The sequence below is a fragment of the Leucoraja erinacea genome, chromosome 34, assembly GCF_028641065.1.
Source record: "Leucoraja erinacea ecotype New England chromosome 34, Leri_hhj_1, whole genome shotgun sequence".
NCBI classification, from domain to species: domain Eukaryota; kingdom Metazoa; phylum Chordata; class Chondrichthyes; order Rajiformes; family Rajidae; genus Leucoraja; species Leucoraja erinaceus.
Genome location: NC_073410.1, coordinates 9277905 through 9296035, shown reverse-complemented (window position 1 = coordinate 9296035; position 18131 = coordinate 9277905). Strand labels below are relative to the sequence as shown.

Genomic DNA, 18131 nt, shown 5'->3' with positions numbered 1-18131 from the left:
TGAATTGTTTCCCACCTCTTTTTTGGTATATCTCTCTAGTCTTCCCAGGCAGCTAATCTTATCCCATAGTGGTTACATTAAGATTGGCATAATTTTGTCATATTAAAAAAAAATACCTTCACTGTAAATAGAAGTCATGGCAACTAATGATCACAAAAGCATCAAGTTCAGATACCCTGCAGCAGCCTGTCATATGCTGATTTGAATACCAAAACATGCAGCATCTGAAGTGCATTCCACTGTTGGCCCAATATCAAGCCATTTTTATAAATAAAGCATTAAAAACTAGCCATTAGCAGCTGCTTTTATTTGAAATGCTTCTGAAGTGGATCTTCATGATAAGAAAGTGATGATACGGTGGCACAGCGGTCTAGTTACTGCCTTACAGCATTTGCAGCGCCAGAGACCCTGGTTCGATCCTGACTACTGGTGCCATCTGTACGGAGTTTGTACATTCTCCCCATGACCGTGTGGATTTACTTTGAAATCTTCGGTTTCCCCCCACACTCCAAAGACACAGGTACTTAGGTTAAATTGACTTGGTACAACAAGTGTAAAATTGTCCCTAGCATGTGTAGGATAGTGTTAATGTGCAGGGATTATGGTCGGTGCAGACTTGGTGGGCCAAAGGGCCTGCTTCCGTGTTGTATCTCTAAACTAAAAGTGTGCTGAATGCTCGTTGTTTGGCATGAGCTGGATGACGAGATGTGTTACACACAAAAATCTATGCACATTACATGAAGAAGAACGTTACATCCTTGGTCCAACATAATGCTGCATATTTTCCATAAAGGACATGGTTATATTTTTACCCTGTATAATAAAGTTTCCAAAGCACCCATTTGTATAACAACGTTCAGTTTTGCATTTCATTAAATCATGTTACCGGTCTGTACATATTTTGTAAATTGATGTTTGGCAAAGCTGAAGAAAGATCCTTCTATCTCTTGTCTCAATGCGTTTCAGTCTATCCTCTAATCTATCAGCCTACAAGTTATAAACTTCAACAAACCTTTGCATCTGCTCGGGTACTGCAGGACCATTGTGTACATCTCCCTGCCCATACTGATTATATACTGGCTGCTGTGCAGTTGTTGAGGGAGGAATTGAGGTTGGGGCTGATCCTGGTACTGGCCTCAAAGGTCCTACAAGAAACAATGACAGAATTTTAATTAATACAAAGAACAATAAATGCATCTATTTAATTATGAGATTACATTATTTCAAAAATCAAGAGGTTTAACATTCCTTTCAAATTAGAAAAAATAGAAATTGCATAAAATGATGAACACTGGAAATCCTACAATTTAATTTTTGAACAAGTATGGCATGGTTCCAGATTCAAATAAACCAGGTATTTGTAAAGAATTGACAATTTTGGTATGTCTATCATTTAAAACAAAAACGCTTAAAATTAGTTACAATTTGGGTCAATTTATACAGAGCTGTTTGCCTTTGCCTCAATAAACTAGAAAAATATAACTGAATTTCTCAACAGAAAACAGGGGACATGAAGAAGGCTTGAATCATTGGTCACGTGAAATACCATAACGAGATACAGGTGTATCCCCGAAAGTGTTCGTTGCAATGAAAGCAGTTGTCGGGATAATTACACACAACAAAAGCACTTAAAAAAATGCTTCCCAAATTGTGCTAACTTATTTTAAAAAATGAAAGATGAACATTATGTAGAAATTCTAACTTGAACTTAATTAAAAATTCTAACCCACCAGACTTAAAATATAAAATGGTCACTTCCAATGCACTTTTTGCATCCTTTCTGTCAGCATTATAGCTGGGTATGGCAGCTGCTATACCCAAAGCCGCAAGAAATTGCAGATTTGTGGATGCCGCCCAGTCTACTAAGCAAAACTAGTTTATTCTCCCAATCTACATCATTACACCCTTGCACTTTAATTTAATCTGCATTTTTCTGTTGCTGTCACCCTATATTCTGCATTTTGTTTCATTTCGTGTTTGCACCAGAGATCACATGACTTATGGAATGATTGGCCTGGATAACACACAAAACAAAAACTATATCTCACGGTTTATACACGGTAAAATAACAGCTGTTTTAAACTTTCGAATCAGGTCTTGCAGCCAATTCATTTTCATGGAAACTCTAAACCCAAGGGTAGGAAAAGGAAATTGACATATTTTTAAACTTGCTTTGCATGAGGACATAATTGTTAAAGTGCATTTGCCAAATAATCTTTTCATTCTTCAAGATATAATCTTTTCTTTTATTCATTATAGGAAATGCAGAACCCTGACTGCTGCAACAGACATCAAGGCTGAAGGTGTGATTTCGCCATCAGTCAATGTTTCCCTTGGAGAGTTGTGAGTAAACATGTTCTTATCGGCAAGATTACTTGTCTGGCTTGAACACGGCAAAAATCACTGTGTAGTGGAGAGAATCCGACATTGCAAGCCCAGCCCAGAAGGCAAGTGCAAATGCTGACTTATGGGCAACATACAATTTGCCATGTGTTGTCACAAGTGTGGAAAATTAAACTCAATTAAAAAATTCCACAACTATAGCCCATTGAAATGCTCTAAACAAAGGGTTGATGGAAAGTTGCTTCATGCGATAAAGCAGGATGAAAATTTAATGGCATTACAGAAATAAAAGCATTATTCAGTTCTTGCATTAGAAGTCAAAACGTCAAATCTTCATTGAATTTAATTAAAAATGTAGCAATTAATAAAATGACCAACTAAAAATAATCTATCAGGGCTCAATTTTAATTCATAAATTTTTACAAAACGGGATTTTGCAACCAATACAAAGATTTATGAAGAGCAAATTGAAGATGTAAAACCATTTAAAACACAATCTTGCTCTGTAAGGTTACAGGCACTAAACATAGTTATGGGATTGGGCAAAACGAGAAATTACTGCTCATCTTCAATTCTTCCTAAATCAAGTAGTTTTGATAGGGATATGTTAAGTGAGGTTCTGGAATGACCTGCAGACTAAAGGGAAGACTAATGATCTGCTGACTAAATGGTGGCATGGTGGCGCAGCCTTAATGTCACGGGGCGACGCCTGCATGGACGCGAGTAGTCGCCCAAAGGGTCGTACCTTTTTCTGGTCGCCGCTTGATTTTCAACACGTTGAAAAATTTCGGCCACCTGCTGCGACTATGACGGGTGCCAGCAAGTGGTCGTAAGTGGGACAGGCCCTTTATAGCGCCGGAGACACTGGTTCGATCCCGACTATGGGTGCTGTCTGTACGGAGTTTGTACTTTCACCCCGTGTGTTTTCTCTGAGATCTTTGGTTTCCTCTCACACTCCAAAGACGTACAGGTTTGTAAGTTAATTGGCTTGGTATAAGTGTAAATTGTCCCTAGTGTGTGTGTAGGATAGTGTTAACTTGCGGGGATCGCTGGTCGGTGTGGACTCGGTGGGCCGAAGGTCCTGCTTCCACGCTGTATGTCTAAACTAAACAATGAAGATGACATTTCCAAGTTGAAGGATATTAGAAGAGTTTTTAAGCAACATTCTGTAAATTAGTGTACTATTACTGACAGCAGGTCTTCTTTAATCGCAGATTTATACATACCCAAATTTAATTAATTGAAGGATTCTGACCCAAAATATCACCTGTCCATTCCCCCCCACAGACGCTGCCTGACCAGCTGAGTTCCTCCAGCACATTGGGGTTTGATCAAGATTCCAGCATCTGCGGTTCCGTATCAACATGGCCAGGACCCTGGATTCCAGCCTAGTGACCCGACCAAACCAATGCGGAGGAAAGTACAAACAGAAGATACCCACATGCCCAAAGCTAATAAACAAATACGAATTTAATAGCCTTAGATTCTCACAATTCCTCCTCAAGAACAGAAGTGTGAAAGCAACAGAATAATAAAATGCTCTGCATGCACAGTTGTGATATTAACAATGCCTACAAAGTAAATAGTGTTGGCAATTTGAGATAGAGAAGTGCACCACTGCAATCTTTCCATAATTACGGATGTTATTTCATTATTAGACTGTTCACTGCTTAAAAATGACATAATTTCTTCAGAGGCAATCCTTTCAAAATCTACCTTAATGCATCATTAACAAACAGATTGCTTTCCGCTGGACCACAGATAAAGTAATATAAAGCACCATTAAGAGCTCTCCCCTCTTAGTCTTCTATTCAATTTTAAACTAAATTTTTTTTTACTTGTACATGAAACTGCACTAACAAAAACCATGGGATTCGATAGAGATTACACTTTGGCTAGAAAAGAAAATCAACATTGCATAACCCATTTTATTTCCAATATTGAAGAAACAAAGAACAGCTGCTGGAGATATTTAGGTACAATTTAAAGCACTGCCAAATAAATTAAGTGAGAACATTTGACAACCGAGGAATCGTGGATAAATGTCGAACAAGGAAAAGTGAAAAGCAACGACTGTTTCAGAAACAATTTTTTTTCGATAAGCATAAGCAAACCAATAAAAATCATCCTGTGCTAATTTGCCCCCCCCCATCACTCTTGAACATGGATATATTTTACATCTTTGCCAAACGCAAGGGGTGAGGAGTGTATAATGCCTGCCAGAAAGGACCATTTTAGCGATGCATTTAAATTCATAAAAATGCATTTGTCTGCAGTTTAATATTATTTCTGCAAAAAGCACCCGATTCCTTTTCATGAACTTTTTGTTAGTTTGGCACATTATCTTTGTTGAACCTCAAAAATCAGTATTTCATACTCAGTTTGCATCTTATCATGACGGCAGTAGGTTAAAGCCAAATTTCAAATGAGTTAATTCAACAACCTGAAACGTGGCCAACATAGATTCTTTAAACAAATTTAAGTAAAATGCTGGTTTAAGTCTGCAAAAACTGAAACATATTTCTGCAGTTGCACAGCTTGATAAAAATACAAGTATTTCCAGAATGTCTTCAATCTGCCTGATAGTCAAATACTCACGGTGGATCAAGAATGCAGATGGAACAAATAAAACTTCAAAAGAATGTATTCATGACCGCACTTCATATTTGAAAGCAGTGAATGTCAACATCTTAGAAATCCAAGGAAAATTACATAAAGAAAGGTTTTGCATCTGCTCAACATTGCATCAATTACGTTTTGTGTTATTTGATGACATACCTTGCGGCACAGCAGTTTGTTGGTAGCCTTGGACGGGTCCGTTGTATGGTCCATATTGAGGGGGTGGGACACCGGTCATGTGTTGGTTGTCATAAGCCAACTGCTGCTGGTGGTACCCTTGGTAGCCAGGTTGGGGCTGTCCATAAGATGCCATGTGACCTTGCTGATTCATCTTTATTTCACAAAGTTCATCCCCAAACTAATGTTACCTGAAATTAATACAGAAAGAACATTTATTCGGTCATATTCTTTCCATTCCACTGACTATTTTTCATTAAAGGAAATGTGCAAGTTCACCTTGCAAGGTTCCCAATTTTTGCATTGACAAATTAGTGCACCGTACTGTTTGCACACACAGGCTTTGGCAATGACTGTCCATCCAGTTTTAACCAGCAGCTTTACACCAATTCTAAACCGTGTATCACAATGGCATTACCAGTTCCCCAGTCAGACAGTCTCGAAACATCACCCATTCTTTCTCTCCAGAGATGCTGCCTGTCCTGCTGAGTTACCCCAGCTTTTTGTGTCTATCCTCAGTTTAAACCAGCATATACAGTTCCATCCTACACCGGTTAGTTAGATAATGAGAGGTTGAGTAACAGCATGTTATTTAAAATGACAGAGACCTTCTGGAAATGGTATGTTATATAGCTGTATTGTATTATCTTTGTCAGTGAAATCACACTACAAAAGCAATAACTCTGGAACAGCATTAAACAGCTTAAATGAACAGAGTACAAGATAAACTTTAAATCAGCTTGAATGTATTTGAAAATCAAAACTGCAGGCATTAAAATTTAAATCAAAAACACAAAATTCTAGAAGTGCTCAGCGATTGGAGAAGAAAATCAATGCTTCAGAATGAAATACCTTCATCAGAGTTGAAAATGAGACAAAGGAATATATATTATGTATTTGTCAGTTCTAAATCCATCTGGATTTCTTCATTAATCTGCATCCATTAGCGTACAGACAGCCATACAATTTTGTACAATGTGGACTTTGCCACAGCTATCCAACAAGGAAGTAGAGAAAGCATTCAACTATGAACACAATGGTAACTTTCCATATTCTAATGGTATTGAAGAATCTTATTGCGGTTACAAGACAAAGCAATATATTCTGCATGATCATTACTCATATTTGATAACAAACAGATGTGGACTTTGGTAATTGTCTGCAATCCTAGGATGTATCAGTGGAAATGAGTAATTTGTCAACAAGCTGCAGAGGGCACAAGCATATGAACCTGTGGCTTGCATTACATCACATCCTGCGGTATTTAATACACTGAAACTGAATAATGCTGTACAACAGAACCAAAACGAAGTGGGAGTGAAATGTTGGCGATTGGCTGATAATTCAACTTTTATTGCCGAACTGCTGCTTCAGCATTATTCTCATACAATAGTACCAAAATGTAAGAAAACCCCAGATTATATTTTGCAGAATATTCAGTAATCAGCCATGAGATGCTGAAAATAATTTGGTTGTATTTCCAAAATTAGGCTGCTTTCGGTATAGGTTTGGTCTCATTTTCTTAGACATTAAAATACTTTGGCAATTCCAAGCCATACAGCCTATGTTGCATGCAGTCCATGTTGGCACTTGTAAAGAAATGTGGATAATGAATGTACTAGATGCTTGCACCAAACAAATGGAGATGTCAGAGTCTGCAAGACTAGAAGTGTTCCACAAAGATTTGAAAGCAAACACAAAATTAAAAATCAAGGCACTTTTTAAACTAAAGCTATTGTAGGTTATTGTATACCGAGGTAATAGATGAGTCTAAGTATATTTACAGCACTAGGCACCTGGATTTATTGGAAGCTATCCACAAAGCTCAATCATACACATGCTCAATATCTACTCATTTGGACCTTAAAATGCAAACTTACAGACAATAACACAAGATAACCACTAAGCATCAAAGTACTTCAGATTTAAGCAATCCCCATTAAAATTCTGTCAGAATCCTATCTTTCTCAAGTATTTCAACTTATCAGTGAACCACAGGCGACAACTGAGTCAAGTACCCAGCAACAAGGTTCATACCCGGCAACCTTCTGTGTCACACGTTATTAATGTGGTTAGTGTACCGTTCTTTTACAGAGTACAACATTCACATATGTAGGTGAGCTGAGTACTGTGCCCCAACAATGTAAACATAACTGTTCTTGCAGAAGCAACTAGCCATTGATCTTAGAAATACAAAACAAAACTGGGCCATTAAAGACAGTTCTGCCATTCAAAAATCACTATCTCAATACAATATTCCCACGCTGGCCATATATCACATTTCACATCCTGCATAGAAATCTGGTTGCTTCTTTAATATATTCTGCAATTCAAAGGTTTGTGGTAGAAAAGTCTAACATGTTATCTTCCATGCACACTTCCTGCCAAAACATGTCAGTTTTTAAATAAATAAATCCATATTCTTCCAAACTCTCATGAATAAGGACTAAGTCGATTTGACTTTATGCAATAATCCCACCATTCTGGGAATCTGCCAAGAACATTTTCTCTGCACTCTATCTCTCCAAGACAGTGACCAAATTGCACACAATACTCCAATCCCGGATAATACATTGAGCTCTGGTGAAGGCCAAGATGCCGTTTGCCTTAACAGCTTGGTTTACCTGCATGTTTGGTTACTCAATGTAGTAGGACATCCAGCTGTTTAACAATCACTATGTAAGTGATACTCTATCCTTCTGGCTTTTCCCAATTAAGGTACATAACTTCACATGTATCAATGTTGTCAAGCGCCTGTCAAATATTTGTCAAATCAACTCATCTTGGAACTTGAGACCTGAAATAGCCCATTATTTTATGCAAGCAGGACCTAACAATGTCTCATATTTGTCCCAGAGATATTAGTAAAGTTCATTATTCCTCTTCTGTCAGCACAATAAAGGAAGAACATAACCTCAAATCTGCATCTTCAGCCCACCCCCCCCCCCCCCCCCCCCCCCCCCGGATAATCTTTTACCCCCTTGTTTATGAAGAATCTATTTCTATATTTGAAAATTTCTAAGAATCTCCTTTGGCTTCCGTTTGATGGAATTCAGTGCTTGGAGAAAGACGTCAACTCTGACTCAAATGGGCAACCTCTGTCTTTCAAACAGTGTAATGAGGGATAATTGTTTCCAGGGAAGGTTGTACTTAAAGTTGCAGTTTAAACACACTATATTTGTTGATTGTGAACAGACTGGAATGATCCTAAAGCCAAACACTCAGTTCAGCAAAATGAGGGATTATTTGAATGTGTATGTTGAATAAACTGGTAGGCAGGATGACCTGAACAGGAACCAATAACAGCATATCAAACCGCAGTGTTTATTCATGTGCATATGCTTCTTCAATTAAAAAAAAACAAAGCCATGGTTCACAAGTTCTTGCAGTCTGCTTTATTTTTAACTACTACAACAACACTAATTGGACAATTATTGTTCAATGTCAGGGGCGGAGACAGAAATAACTGTGGAACTCAACAGTTTCAAAAATGTAGTGCGAATACAATACCGAGCTCGACAATAAACAATTCCCTTTGGTAGTTACAAGTATATATGTTAATCACTAAAATAAATTTGAGACATCTCCAAGCTAAAATGACAAAAAATCTCTCGCAGCTCAATCTTAACAAAGTTGCTCCTGTGCATCAGCAACTTGAGTTTTTTCCAAATAAATTGACCCGAAACATCGCCTATCCATGTTCTCCAAAGATGTTGCCTGACATTCTGAGTTACTCCAGCACTTTGTGACACATTGTTAACTGAGACTGAAGAAACCCATGCTCATGCCTTTTTATAATTAAAGCAAGTTTTTTTTATAAAGACAACTGAAGAACCTTACTAAGGATTTGCCCACGAGAAGCTTCAGCAAAGCATTCAGGCTCATGATAAGCAAAAGAATGTCAAACTAAGGTGCCCACTTGGTTGTCCCCATATATTGTGTTGCCCCCATAAATTAACTCGCTGATCAACATGTGGAAATGATTTAATCCAATTTTAAATCTTAATGTTTCAGATAATATTATCACATTCTGAATGAAATATTTAGTTCAAATGTCAAGTTCAATTTAGTTCAAATGTCAAATGTCACTGAGAAAATCACCCTTCCCCCACTATTCTGTTCAATTCTGATCTTGACATTTTTTCTCATCTCTCCATTATTTTGCATCCCATAAACATACTGATCTCTAGAGAAGATGGATTTCTCAGCATTGCAAGATAAAGAAACAGCAATACCAATACACTTGGAGGCCAATTTATTTTTCAGCGAAGTGTAGTTATTGCAGCATTTCATAATCAAATTCAACCACTTACCAAAATGCTGGATTGCCAAAGAGGTATGACTAATAGGAACGAAAAGGAAGCTATTCAGAAATTTGATAAGCTGACTATTACGCCAAGATATTTATTTATCATAGCTTGATAAGCAACAGAAATAGGATACATTCTTAAATAACCAAATATTACAGACATATGATAGTGGGAGAAAATTTCAAATATCAGTTGTCATTAAAAAACGTTCTGAATTTCCTCCTAAGTGGCTGAGCTCCAACTTTTAACTATTGTCACTTTAAAAATTCCCTAGCATAAATGGTTAAAATTGTGCCCACTGTAATTAATCTTTTTAACATGTAAAACTCAAAGATACATGAACACAAATTTGTGCGAGATATTTATAAAATAATACACACCTTAATTTTATTACAATTGCATCACATCAAATACAGGGAGGGACAGAAGGAAGGCCCAAAATCATATTATATAGAAACAGCAGGTAGAGGAAAGTGTCTTAATGAGGAAACAAAGTCAGAAAGTGCAAAGAAAATACTTCAGAATAACAAAGCACAAGTCGATCAATCATCAGAATCTATGCCTAGTTCTAAACATCACCCACTCAGAATTTATTTGATAATCCTCCTCAAAATCATATGGCTCATTAAGATTATCTTCCATTCTTCAAAACTTCAATATTGGTCGAACCTGCTCAAATTCTCATCACTCAGCAACAATTTTAACCCGGGGGTCTAGATAAACCTCTCCGCAATGTCCCCAAAGCAACCCTATCTATCCTTAAATGCAGAGACCAAACCTGTATGCAATACTCCAAAATGGATACCCAAGAGATGGCAGATGCTAGAATTTTGAGCAAACAAAAAAGTGCTGGTGGAACTCAGCGGGTTAGGCAGCATCTGTGGATAGACAACATTTTGTGCCAGGATCCTTCTCAGAGTCTAAAGAAAGGTTCCGACCAGATGTGTCATCTGTCAGTTTCCCTCCACAGATGCCATCTGACCTGCTGTGTTCCTCTGGCACTTTTTTGTTTGCTCAAGATTCCAGAATCTGCTGTACTCAGATACTGGTTAATACACAAAAGAACACAAAGTGCTGGAGTAACACAGCCGGTCAGGAACACGGATAGGTGATGTTCCGGGTCAAGTCTAAAGATGGGTCTTGAAACATCACTTATTCATGTTCTCCAGAGATGCTGCTGCCTGACCTGTTGTGTACCTCCAGCACTGCATGTCCTTTGCATCAAAACTTCCTAGTTCGACACCATGCCTTTTTACACTGATATTTCAGATTAGCAGTACGAATGCTAATTGACAGGCTGCTCTGATAATCGTCATGGTGATTCTGTGTGTCCTGCCACGTTCCTGCCCAAATCCTCATATGCTCAATATTGAAAAATGTTTTAATTTCAAGAATGTATAAACCAAGATTAAGCAATCACTGTCCTCAAAGATAGAGAATATCAGAGATTTACTTTCCTATGAAAGTACAATCTTCGTTTTACATGTCCAACTTGAGACAACCCTAACTTCAAAATTCTGTAAATGTAGCACAAAGTCCCTGGAAGAAACAATATCACAACATCTATTCTGCCATTCCCGTTCAGGATCTTGCATGTTATTAAAATCTTTTATTGTTATAAGCTTCATCACATATTGGCCAATCTTCCTTAATTGCAACTTCACAGTAACTGATCACTGAAGACAAATCATATGCAAAACAGTAAATCATTTCAGTTATAGGTTTTAGGAAAGCAGTTATAATTTAGGAAGCACTGATTAATCTTTCTTCAATTGACAGTCCACTAAAATCACCTCAGGTAGATGCAAAATGTTAGAGTCTCAGCTGAGTTGCTCAAGCATTTTGTGTCCGATTTGACATAAACCAGCATCTGCAGTTCATTTTTATTCCACTAAAATCACTCTGGTCTTTGCACACTGAATTCAGAACAAAACTTGGTCAAAATGTGTTTTATTGCAACCATTCATGCTCACTGTTGAGCAAAGAGAGGACACACAGTAATCAGCTGCATTTACCATAGGTATTTTGGATTATCCTTAAAAGAAACTTAGTTCATGGACTCTGCTCACCTTCCACGTGATCTAGACGAGGCAACAAATTATAATTTGTTTCAACATCGTTCTAAAGTCCCATGTGGTTTAATTATCACCAAGTAGTTTTATTTTACTTTATCTTCTCAGATATCTGTTCAAAATTAATAATCAGTTCATAGCCTTCATAAGATAGGATAGAACTTTATTTATCTACTCCTCCCTTGAATAAATAAAGTTCTATAGTATGTTCCTATGAAGACTGCGGTGTACTCACTGCAGAGTACTCAGTGGACAAATATTTTTAAATTCTCAAAACCAGACAACTTGGATGAGGAGAAAAGCCCTCTGACAAAAAAAAGTTAAAAAATCCACATTATATGACAAATGGAAAGCTGTCGCCAACCATAAAGGAAAAGCAGAGGTATGAGTGGAAATGAAGGGCAAAAGGTCATTGACACCTATGCAATGTGGCCATATTAGCATTAGAAGACCATGCACTAATAAACAATGTACTGCAGGACAAAGAACTGACATGGGTCAAAAATATTCAGCAGCTATTGGTAAGAAGTTAATGGGTGATAGAACTTGGGAGAAACTGCTGAAATGAGAGCAGAAGGCATGCGAGAGGGCTGTTAAAATTAAGCCATGTATATTGACAACAGGGAATGGGGAAAGAATACTTCAGAGTAAAGATTATATGAAAATGCAGAAGCCCCCAATAATGATTTTAGGATTTTAGATGTGGTTGGAATAGGATTTTAGAAAGGGCTGAGAAAGCAGACTAAGTAGCCATTTTTTAAATAAACTTGACAAGTGAATGGAAAGTAACAGCATCTATATTTTTTCTCATAATAGGCAGCAACACAAACAATGCAACCACTTCATGATTCTGCCCAGAGTGATGGAGATAAAATAATAAAAGAAAAAATGCGATTACATAGCTTTGAGCTGAATTTGCGGCTCAGTCTAAGAAGAAATACTCTCCCACATTATCCTGGGAAGTGATATAAAAGCAGTGATCTAACAATCTTAAAGTAAAATACATGTTCTTCTCTTTATGTTCCAACAAGTCACTAGAAATGGCAAGATGTGTGCTGGAATATGCACACAAGACATCTGTAACCTACAAGATTAGGTGGGCACATGGGGAATGATCAAAACTGTAGTCCATTTAAAGATGCTACGCTATTACTGAGCTTGGCTTAATTCCAGTTTAGCAAATTTGAATACATCACAAGACCATTAGATTTCAGAGATTCCCCAACAGGCAATCCTTGGATGCACAACAACTCAATGCAGCAGCATGGCAAAAAAATCACCAGCCTATCTACCACAATCATAAACTTTCCAGTACACCTAACTGGTACCAATTTCTCATGAACCAACAACCAATAATTTAACAACTCAGTTGAATCTCATTCATGCTGTTCAAAGAGGAAAATTGACAGTGAGGAAGCATATCCAAGTTTACAATGGGATCTTGGGTAGATACCAAAGAAATGGAAAATGCGATTTAAGTCTGGCATGAGTGAGTAGTTGCACTTTGATATGTCAATCCAGAGCAGGGTGTGTACAATAAGCCCTGGAAAACGTTGGAAAACAGAGAGATCAGCGAGTACAGGTGCACAGTTCCCTGAAAGTGGCAAGTCATGTGAACAGGACAGTGAAGGCAACATTTAGCATGCTTGCCTTCAATGGGAAGAACATAGAGTACAAAAGTTGTGACATCATAATACAGCTGTACAAAGGTGATCAGAACGGCTCACAACATGGGCAAGATTGCCTTTGGAGTACTGTGAGCCGTTCTGATCACCTAGCTAAAGGAAGGGTGTTATTAAGTTAGACAGGGAGCAGAAGACAATACCCATATGTAACTGAGACCTGTTGGCTTGAGTTATAGGGAGAGGTTGCAATGGATGAGACTTTTCCCTTTGTAGTGTAGGAGGCCGAGAGATGACATTACTGAGGTTGACAAAATAATGCGGGGCATGGATCACATGAACGCTCATAGCTAATTTCCCCAGGGTAGAAGATTCAAACACTAGAAGTCAAAGGCTTATGATGAGAGTAGAGAGATTTAAGTGGGTCATCAGGGGTAACCTTTTCCACTCAGAAAATTGTCCGTATCTGGAATGAACTGCCAGAGCAAGCTTTAGAAGCAAATGCAATTACAAATTCCAAAAGCCTTCTTGACAAATATATGATCAGAAGAGTTCAGAGGGCTATGGGTCAAATATAGGAAAATGGGATGAGCCAAAAGGTCCAAACATGGTCAGATTAAACAAGGTGAGCCAAAGAGATAGTTTCTGCTGTATAGCTCTACAACTCAAACTATCCAGGAACAAGTGTCCTCAAGTGTGAACAAAATGTATCTCCAGAGGAGGTGTTGGCACTGATTAGTGGACAACTCCCACATCAGAAGTCTGTGGATCCATGTCCCACCTCAGGAGTAGCTTCACCTGAAAATTAATGCTTTACAAGGTGCTGACAAAACCACTTCTCGAACAATTCAGAAAAAACTGCCAATGCTGGAATCTTGATCAAAAAAAATAAAGGAAATCAAATGGATAGGTAGCATCTGTGGAGGGAATAGGCAAATTATGTTTCTGGCCAGGACCTTTCTTTAGCTGGCCTGGAGTAAATAAAAGTGCAATCACAATAATCTAACCTGACTGAGTAAAGCAATGCCAGAGGATACTACTCTTTATGGAGTACCACCACACTGCTAAACGAGCCTTCTGTCTGGTGAGGCATCAACTCAGCTTTTTTTTGGGTGAGCCTCTGTATTCAGACTTCTGATCGGTCCTTCGATAAGCTCGGATCTTGTCCGGCATGCCTCATTGCAGACATTGAACTTTGTCTCTAGAAGTACTACGATACAACACCGAGATCTATATTCTGCTCTCTGTACCCTGCTCATCGTTCCATATTTTGTACTTGTACTTGCCGCAAGTCCTCATCTTTAACCCCATCAGCCGTCGCATACAGGACATAATCCTCCAACATTTTTGCCAACTACAACGGGATCCCACCACTCGTCACGTCTTACCATCTCCCCCCCTTTCCCTAGACAGCAACTGGTTAACATTCCCACCCAAATCACCGCCTCCCCAGGTACCTTCCCCAGCAACCATAGGTGCAATGCCTGACCATATACCTCCTCACTCAACTCTGTCCAAGAACCTCAACCGTCCTTTCAGGTAAGAAAGAGTTCATTTACATCTCCTCCAAACTCATCTACTGTATCCGCTGTTCCAGGTCTGGACTCCGATATCAGCGATGCCAAGTGCAGACTGGACGATCTGTGTACCTTTTCATATGTCTTGCTTCCCTCTCCCCTGACACTCAATCTGAAGAGCCTCAACCAGAAACATCATCTATTCCTTTTCTCCAGAGATGCTGTCTGACTCTCTGAGTTACGCTGGATTTTTGTGTCTATCTTGTGTGTAAACCAGCACCTGCAGTTCCTTCCTACACATTTTGCCTTGGTTATATGTGTATAGTATTATCTGATTTGATTTATTAGCATGCAAGTTGTCCACTGCACTTCATTATACAAGACAATTGTACAGTTAAATCAACTCATCTCAACTTTCGGGTGAGACCAACTCATCTCCTCTATCAGGTGAGATGTTCACTCATCTCTTCGGTCAGATTAATGTAAAAGTTGCAAAACTCCTGTATTGGATGAATGATGATTGCGACCACCTACCGACCTGGGTACACATGGAAAAGGCGAGTTCACATCTCCCGTTGCGGTCTGTCCTATGCTCCCAACTGCCCCTTCTATAACATCTGTGGGTGCAGGCTCAATTTCATCCCTCTTGCTCAAGATATGGAGTCAACTCAGGAAAAACTTGGTTTACAAGGCCCTTCCATCTTGACCCCACTGCTTAAAAACCACATCTTTAAACCTTCAAGTACAGACCACGCATTCAAAACCTGGCATAGCAACTGTATCAGTAGTATCAAAAACCTATACAAGGATGGCATCTTTTCGTCTTTTGCGGAGCTCTCGTCCAACTATAGCCTCCCAAACTCCCACCTTTTTCGTTTTTTCCAGATTAGGGATTTTGCGAAGAAGACATTCCCCCATTTCCCAAATCGCCCCCCTGAAACCCTGACCGATACCATCTTAGCTCTAGATCCCAACCGGAAGAAATGCATCTCTGTTTTGTATAACTTGTTAGGGTCGTTTATATTGAAACCTCATTCCTCATTAAAAGCTGCGTAGGAGGGCGAGCTGAATAGAAAACTAACAGACCAGCAATGGGACTCTGCCTTGGACTTGACCCATTCTTCCTGCATATGTGCCCGTCATGGCCTAATCCAATGCAAAGTCCTTCACAAAGTCCACTACACAAATGCAAGATTATCTAGAATTTACCCCGCTGTTAGGGACACCTGCAACAGATGTAATCAATCTCCTGCCAACCATAGCCATATGTTTTGGTCTTGCCCTAAGCTAGCAGCCTTTTGGAGGAGTGCTTTCGACTTGATAAGCAGAGCCTACGGCCAGACTATTCCTCCAAACCCACTGTCAGCCATTTTTGGTACCCCTCCCAACACCAACCTCTCTGTTGCGGTGAAACGGGTTCTAGCTTTTACAACCTTGTTAGCCCGGAGACTGATCTTGCTGGAGGCTCACCTGTCCCCCGACACACACCCGCTGGATTAAGAAGGTGCTTTACAATTTAAAGTTTGAAAAACTTAGGTTCTCTCTCAAAGGCTCTACCAAGACATTCCTAGATACATGGAACCCTTTCTTGGAACTTGTTAACTCTCTCAATTTGTCCCTGGACTCGGAAGAAGACTGAGTGCTCTCCACCATTGTTCTGCTCTACTGCAGCTGCTCTCCCCTTAACACCCCCCACCCCCCACTTATTTATTTAATTACTGTTATTAGTGACCTTTTTTTTATATAAGTACTTTTTGTTTCGTTTATCTTACCATATTTGTGTGGATGTGTATGTATGTGAGTGTTGTTTGTTCCTGTTTGGTTTCGACCCGATTCGGGTGGGTTGAAGGTGGGTAAGGGCAAGGGCTTTGAGGGTCGCTTACATACTGTTGCACAATTATGCCTTGACCGGCACTGTCTGTTACCATTGTATGTATGCAAATTGCTGTGAAAGTCAAATAAAAATATTTAAATCAGTTGCATTTTGATGCATTGATAAGTTTTCTCCAGAACCTCTGCCATTCCACAAATGGATCGGGTACTTTTACCCAGAGTCTTTTACCCAGAGTAGGGAAATCGAGGACCAGAGGGCATAGGTTCAAGGTGAAGGGGAAAAGATCCTCGAGGTAACATTTTCCACACAGAGGGTGATGGGTGTATGGAACAAGCTGCCAGGGGAGGTAGTTCAGGCTTGGACTATCCCATCATTTAAGAAACAGTTGGATAGGTACATGGATAAGACAGTGGGAGGTCCCCACCCACCCCCGCCCCCCATCGGTCTGAAGAAGGGTTTCGGCCCGAAACGTTGCCTATTTCCTTCGCTCCATAGATGCTGCTGCACCCGCTGAGTTTCTCCAGCTTTTTTGTGTAACCATGGATAAGACAGGTTTGGAGGGTTATGGACCAAGCGCACGCAGGCAAGTGGGACTAGGTGTGGGCGAGTTGGGCCGAGGGGCCTGTTTCCACACTGTCTTAATCTATGACTCTAAATAAAAAAAAGAAGATAGACACAAAAAACTGGAGTAACCCAGCAGGACAGGCTGCATCTCTGGAGAGAAGGAATGGGTGACGTTTCGGGTCGAGACTGTTTTAGACTAGTCTGGGGAAAGGGAAACGAGAGAGAGACGATGATGTAGAGAGATAGAGAACAAATGTAAAAAAACGTCAACTGCAGGTGATCACACCCCCATCTGATGCGCCAGGATGCACTGAAATACGCTACAATATTTCATACTACAACTTCAGTAAATAAAGTGGCCTCAACCAATGGCACATCACATGGTCAAGAGGGTTCAATAGGGAAATTGTACAGCGGAGGAGTCCAGCGTATGTTAAGAATCGGGGGGGGAAATGCGGAAATGCGTCGAAACCAGCAAAGGATCCTGCTCAACATCATTCCCGTCTCTTCAGGCCCAAGACTTGGCCTCACCCGCCTTTTGGGCGCAAACCTGTTTCAACGAAACGCCGGCAAGGCCCTGAACTGAGGGAGTGGAGGCCTTGTACTTGTGGCACTCCCGTGGGACGATTCCCTGGAAGCTCCAGCCCACTTAACGCTTCACGACTGCCCCAGGCTGCATGGGGCCGGGCCGGGCCCCAGCTACCAGCCGCCGGCTCCGTCTCCGGCCCCGGCCCATCCACCGCCTACATCGGGCTAAGCCTTGGCCTCACACCGTCAAGCAAAGGCCTAGGCCTATGCCATTCGCGCCCACCGGTGGTCCAGTCCATGCCAGAGCCGGCTGAAAGCCTGAGCCCGAGCCCCCCCGGCCGGGTCCGCGACCGCGACTACTCCGCCGGCTACTCACCGCCTTCCCGAGGCCTCTCTCCGCTCGCTGCCACGTCCGTCTCTCGCCCGCCCGCCTGCCGTGCTGACGCAATGACGCACGCGCTGCGTCACGGCGCACAACAAGCTGCCGGGTGTGGCGCATGCTCACTGCGCGCAGTGAAGCCCGGCGCCATTTGCCGGCGTTGAGA

General features: G+C 40.3%; 1 protein-coding gene across 2 annotated transcripts in view; it reads right to left on the bottom strand.

The window, feature by feature from the left end:
• Positions 1 to 18047, bottom strand: part of sec24c (SEC24 homolog C, COPII coat complex component) — a 50936-nt gene extending 32889 nt beyond the window's left edge. For both annotated transcript variants that reach the window (XM_055661810.1, XM_055661811.1), the window contains exons 1-3: positions 17963 to 18047; positions 5122 to 5330; positions 1013 to 1145 (exon numbers count right to left, since the gene is read on the bottom strand). In XM_055661810.1, coding sequence (XP_055517785.1) covers positions 1013 to 1145; positions 5122 to 5293 — 305 coding nt within the window. In that variant the 5' untranslated portion in view covers positions 5294 to 5330; positions 17963 to 18047. The remainder of the gene's footprint in view (positions 1 to 1012; positions 1146 to 5121; positions 5331 to 17962) is intronic.
• Positions 18048 to 18131: the final 84 nt, after the last annotated feature.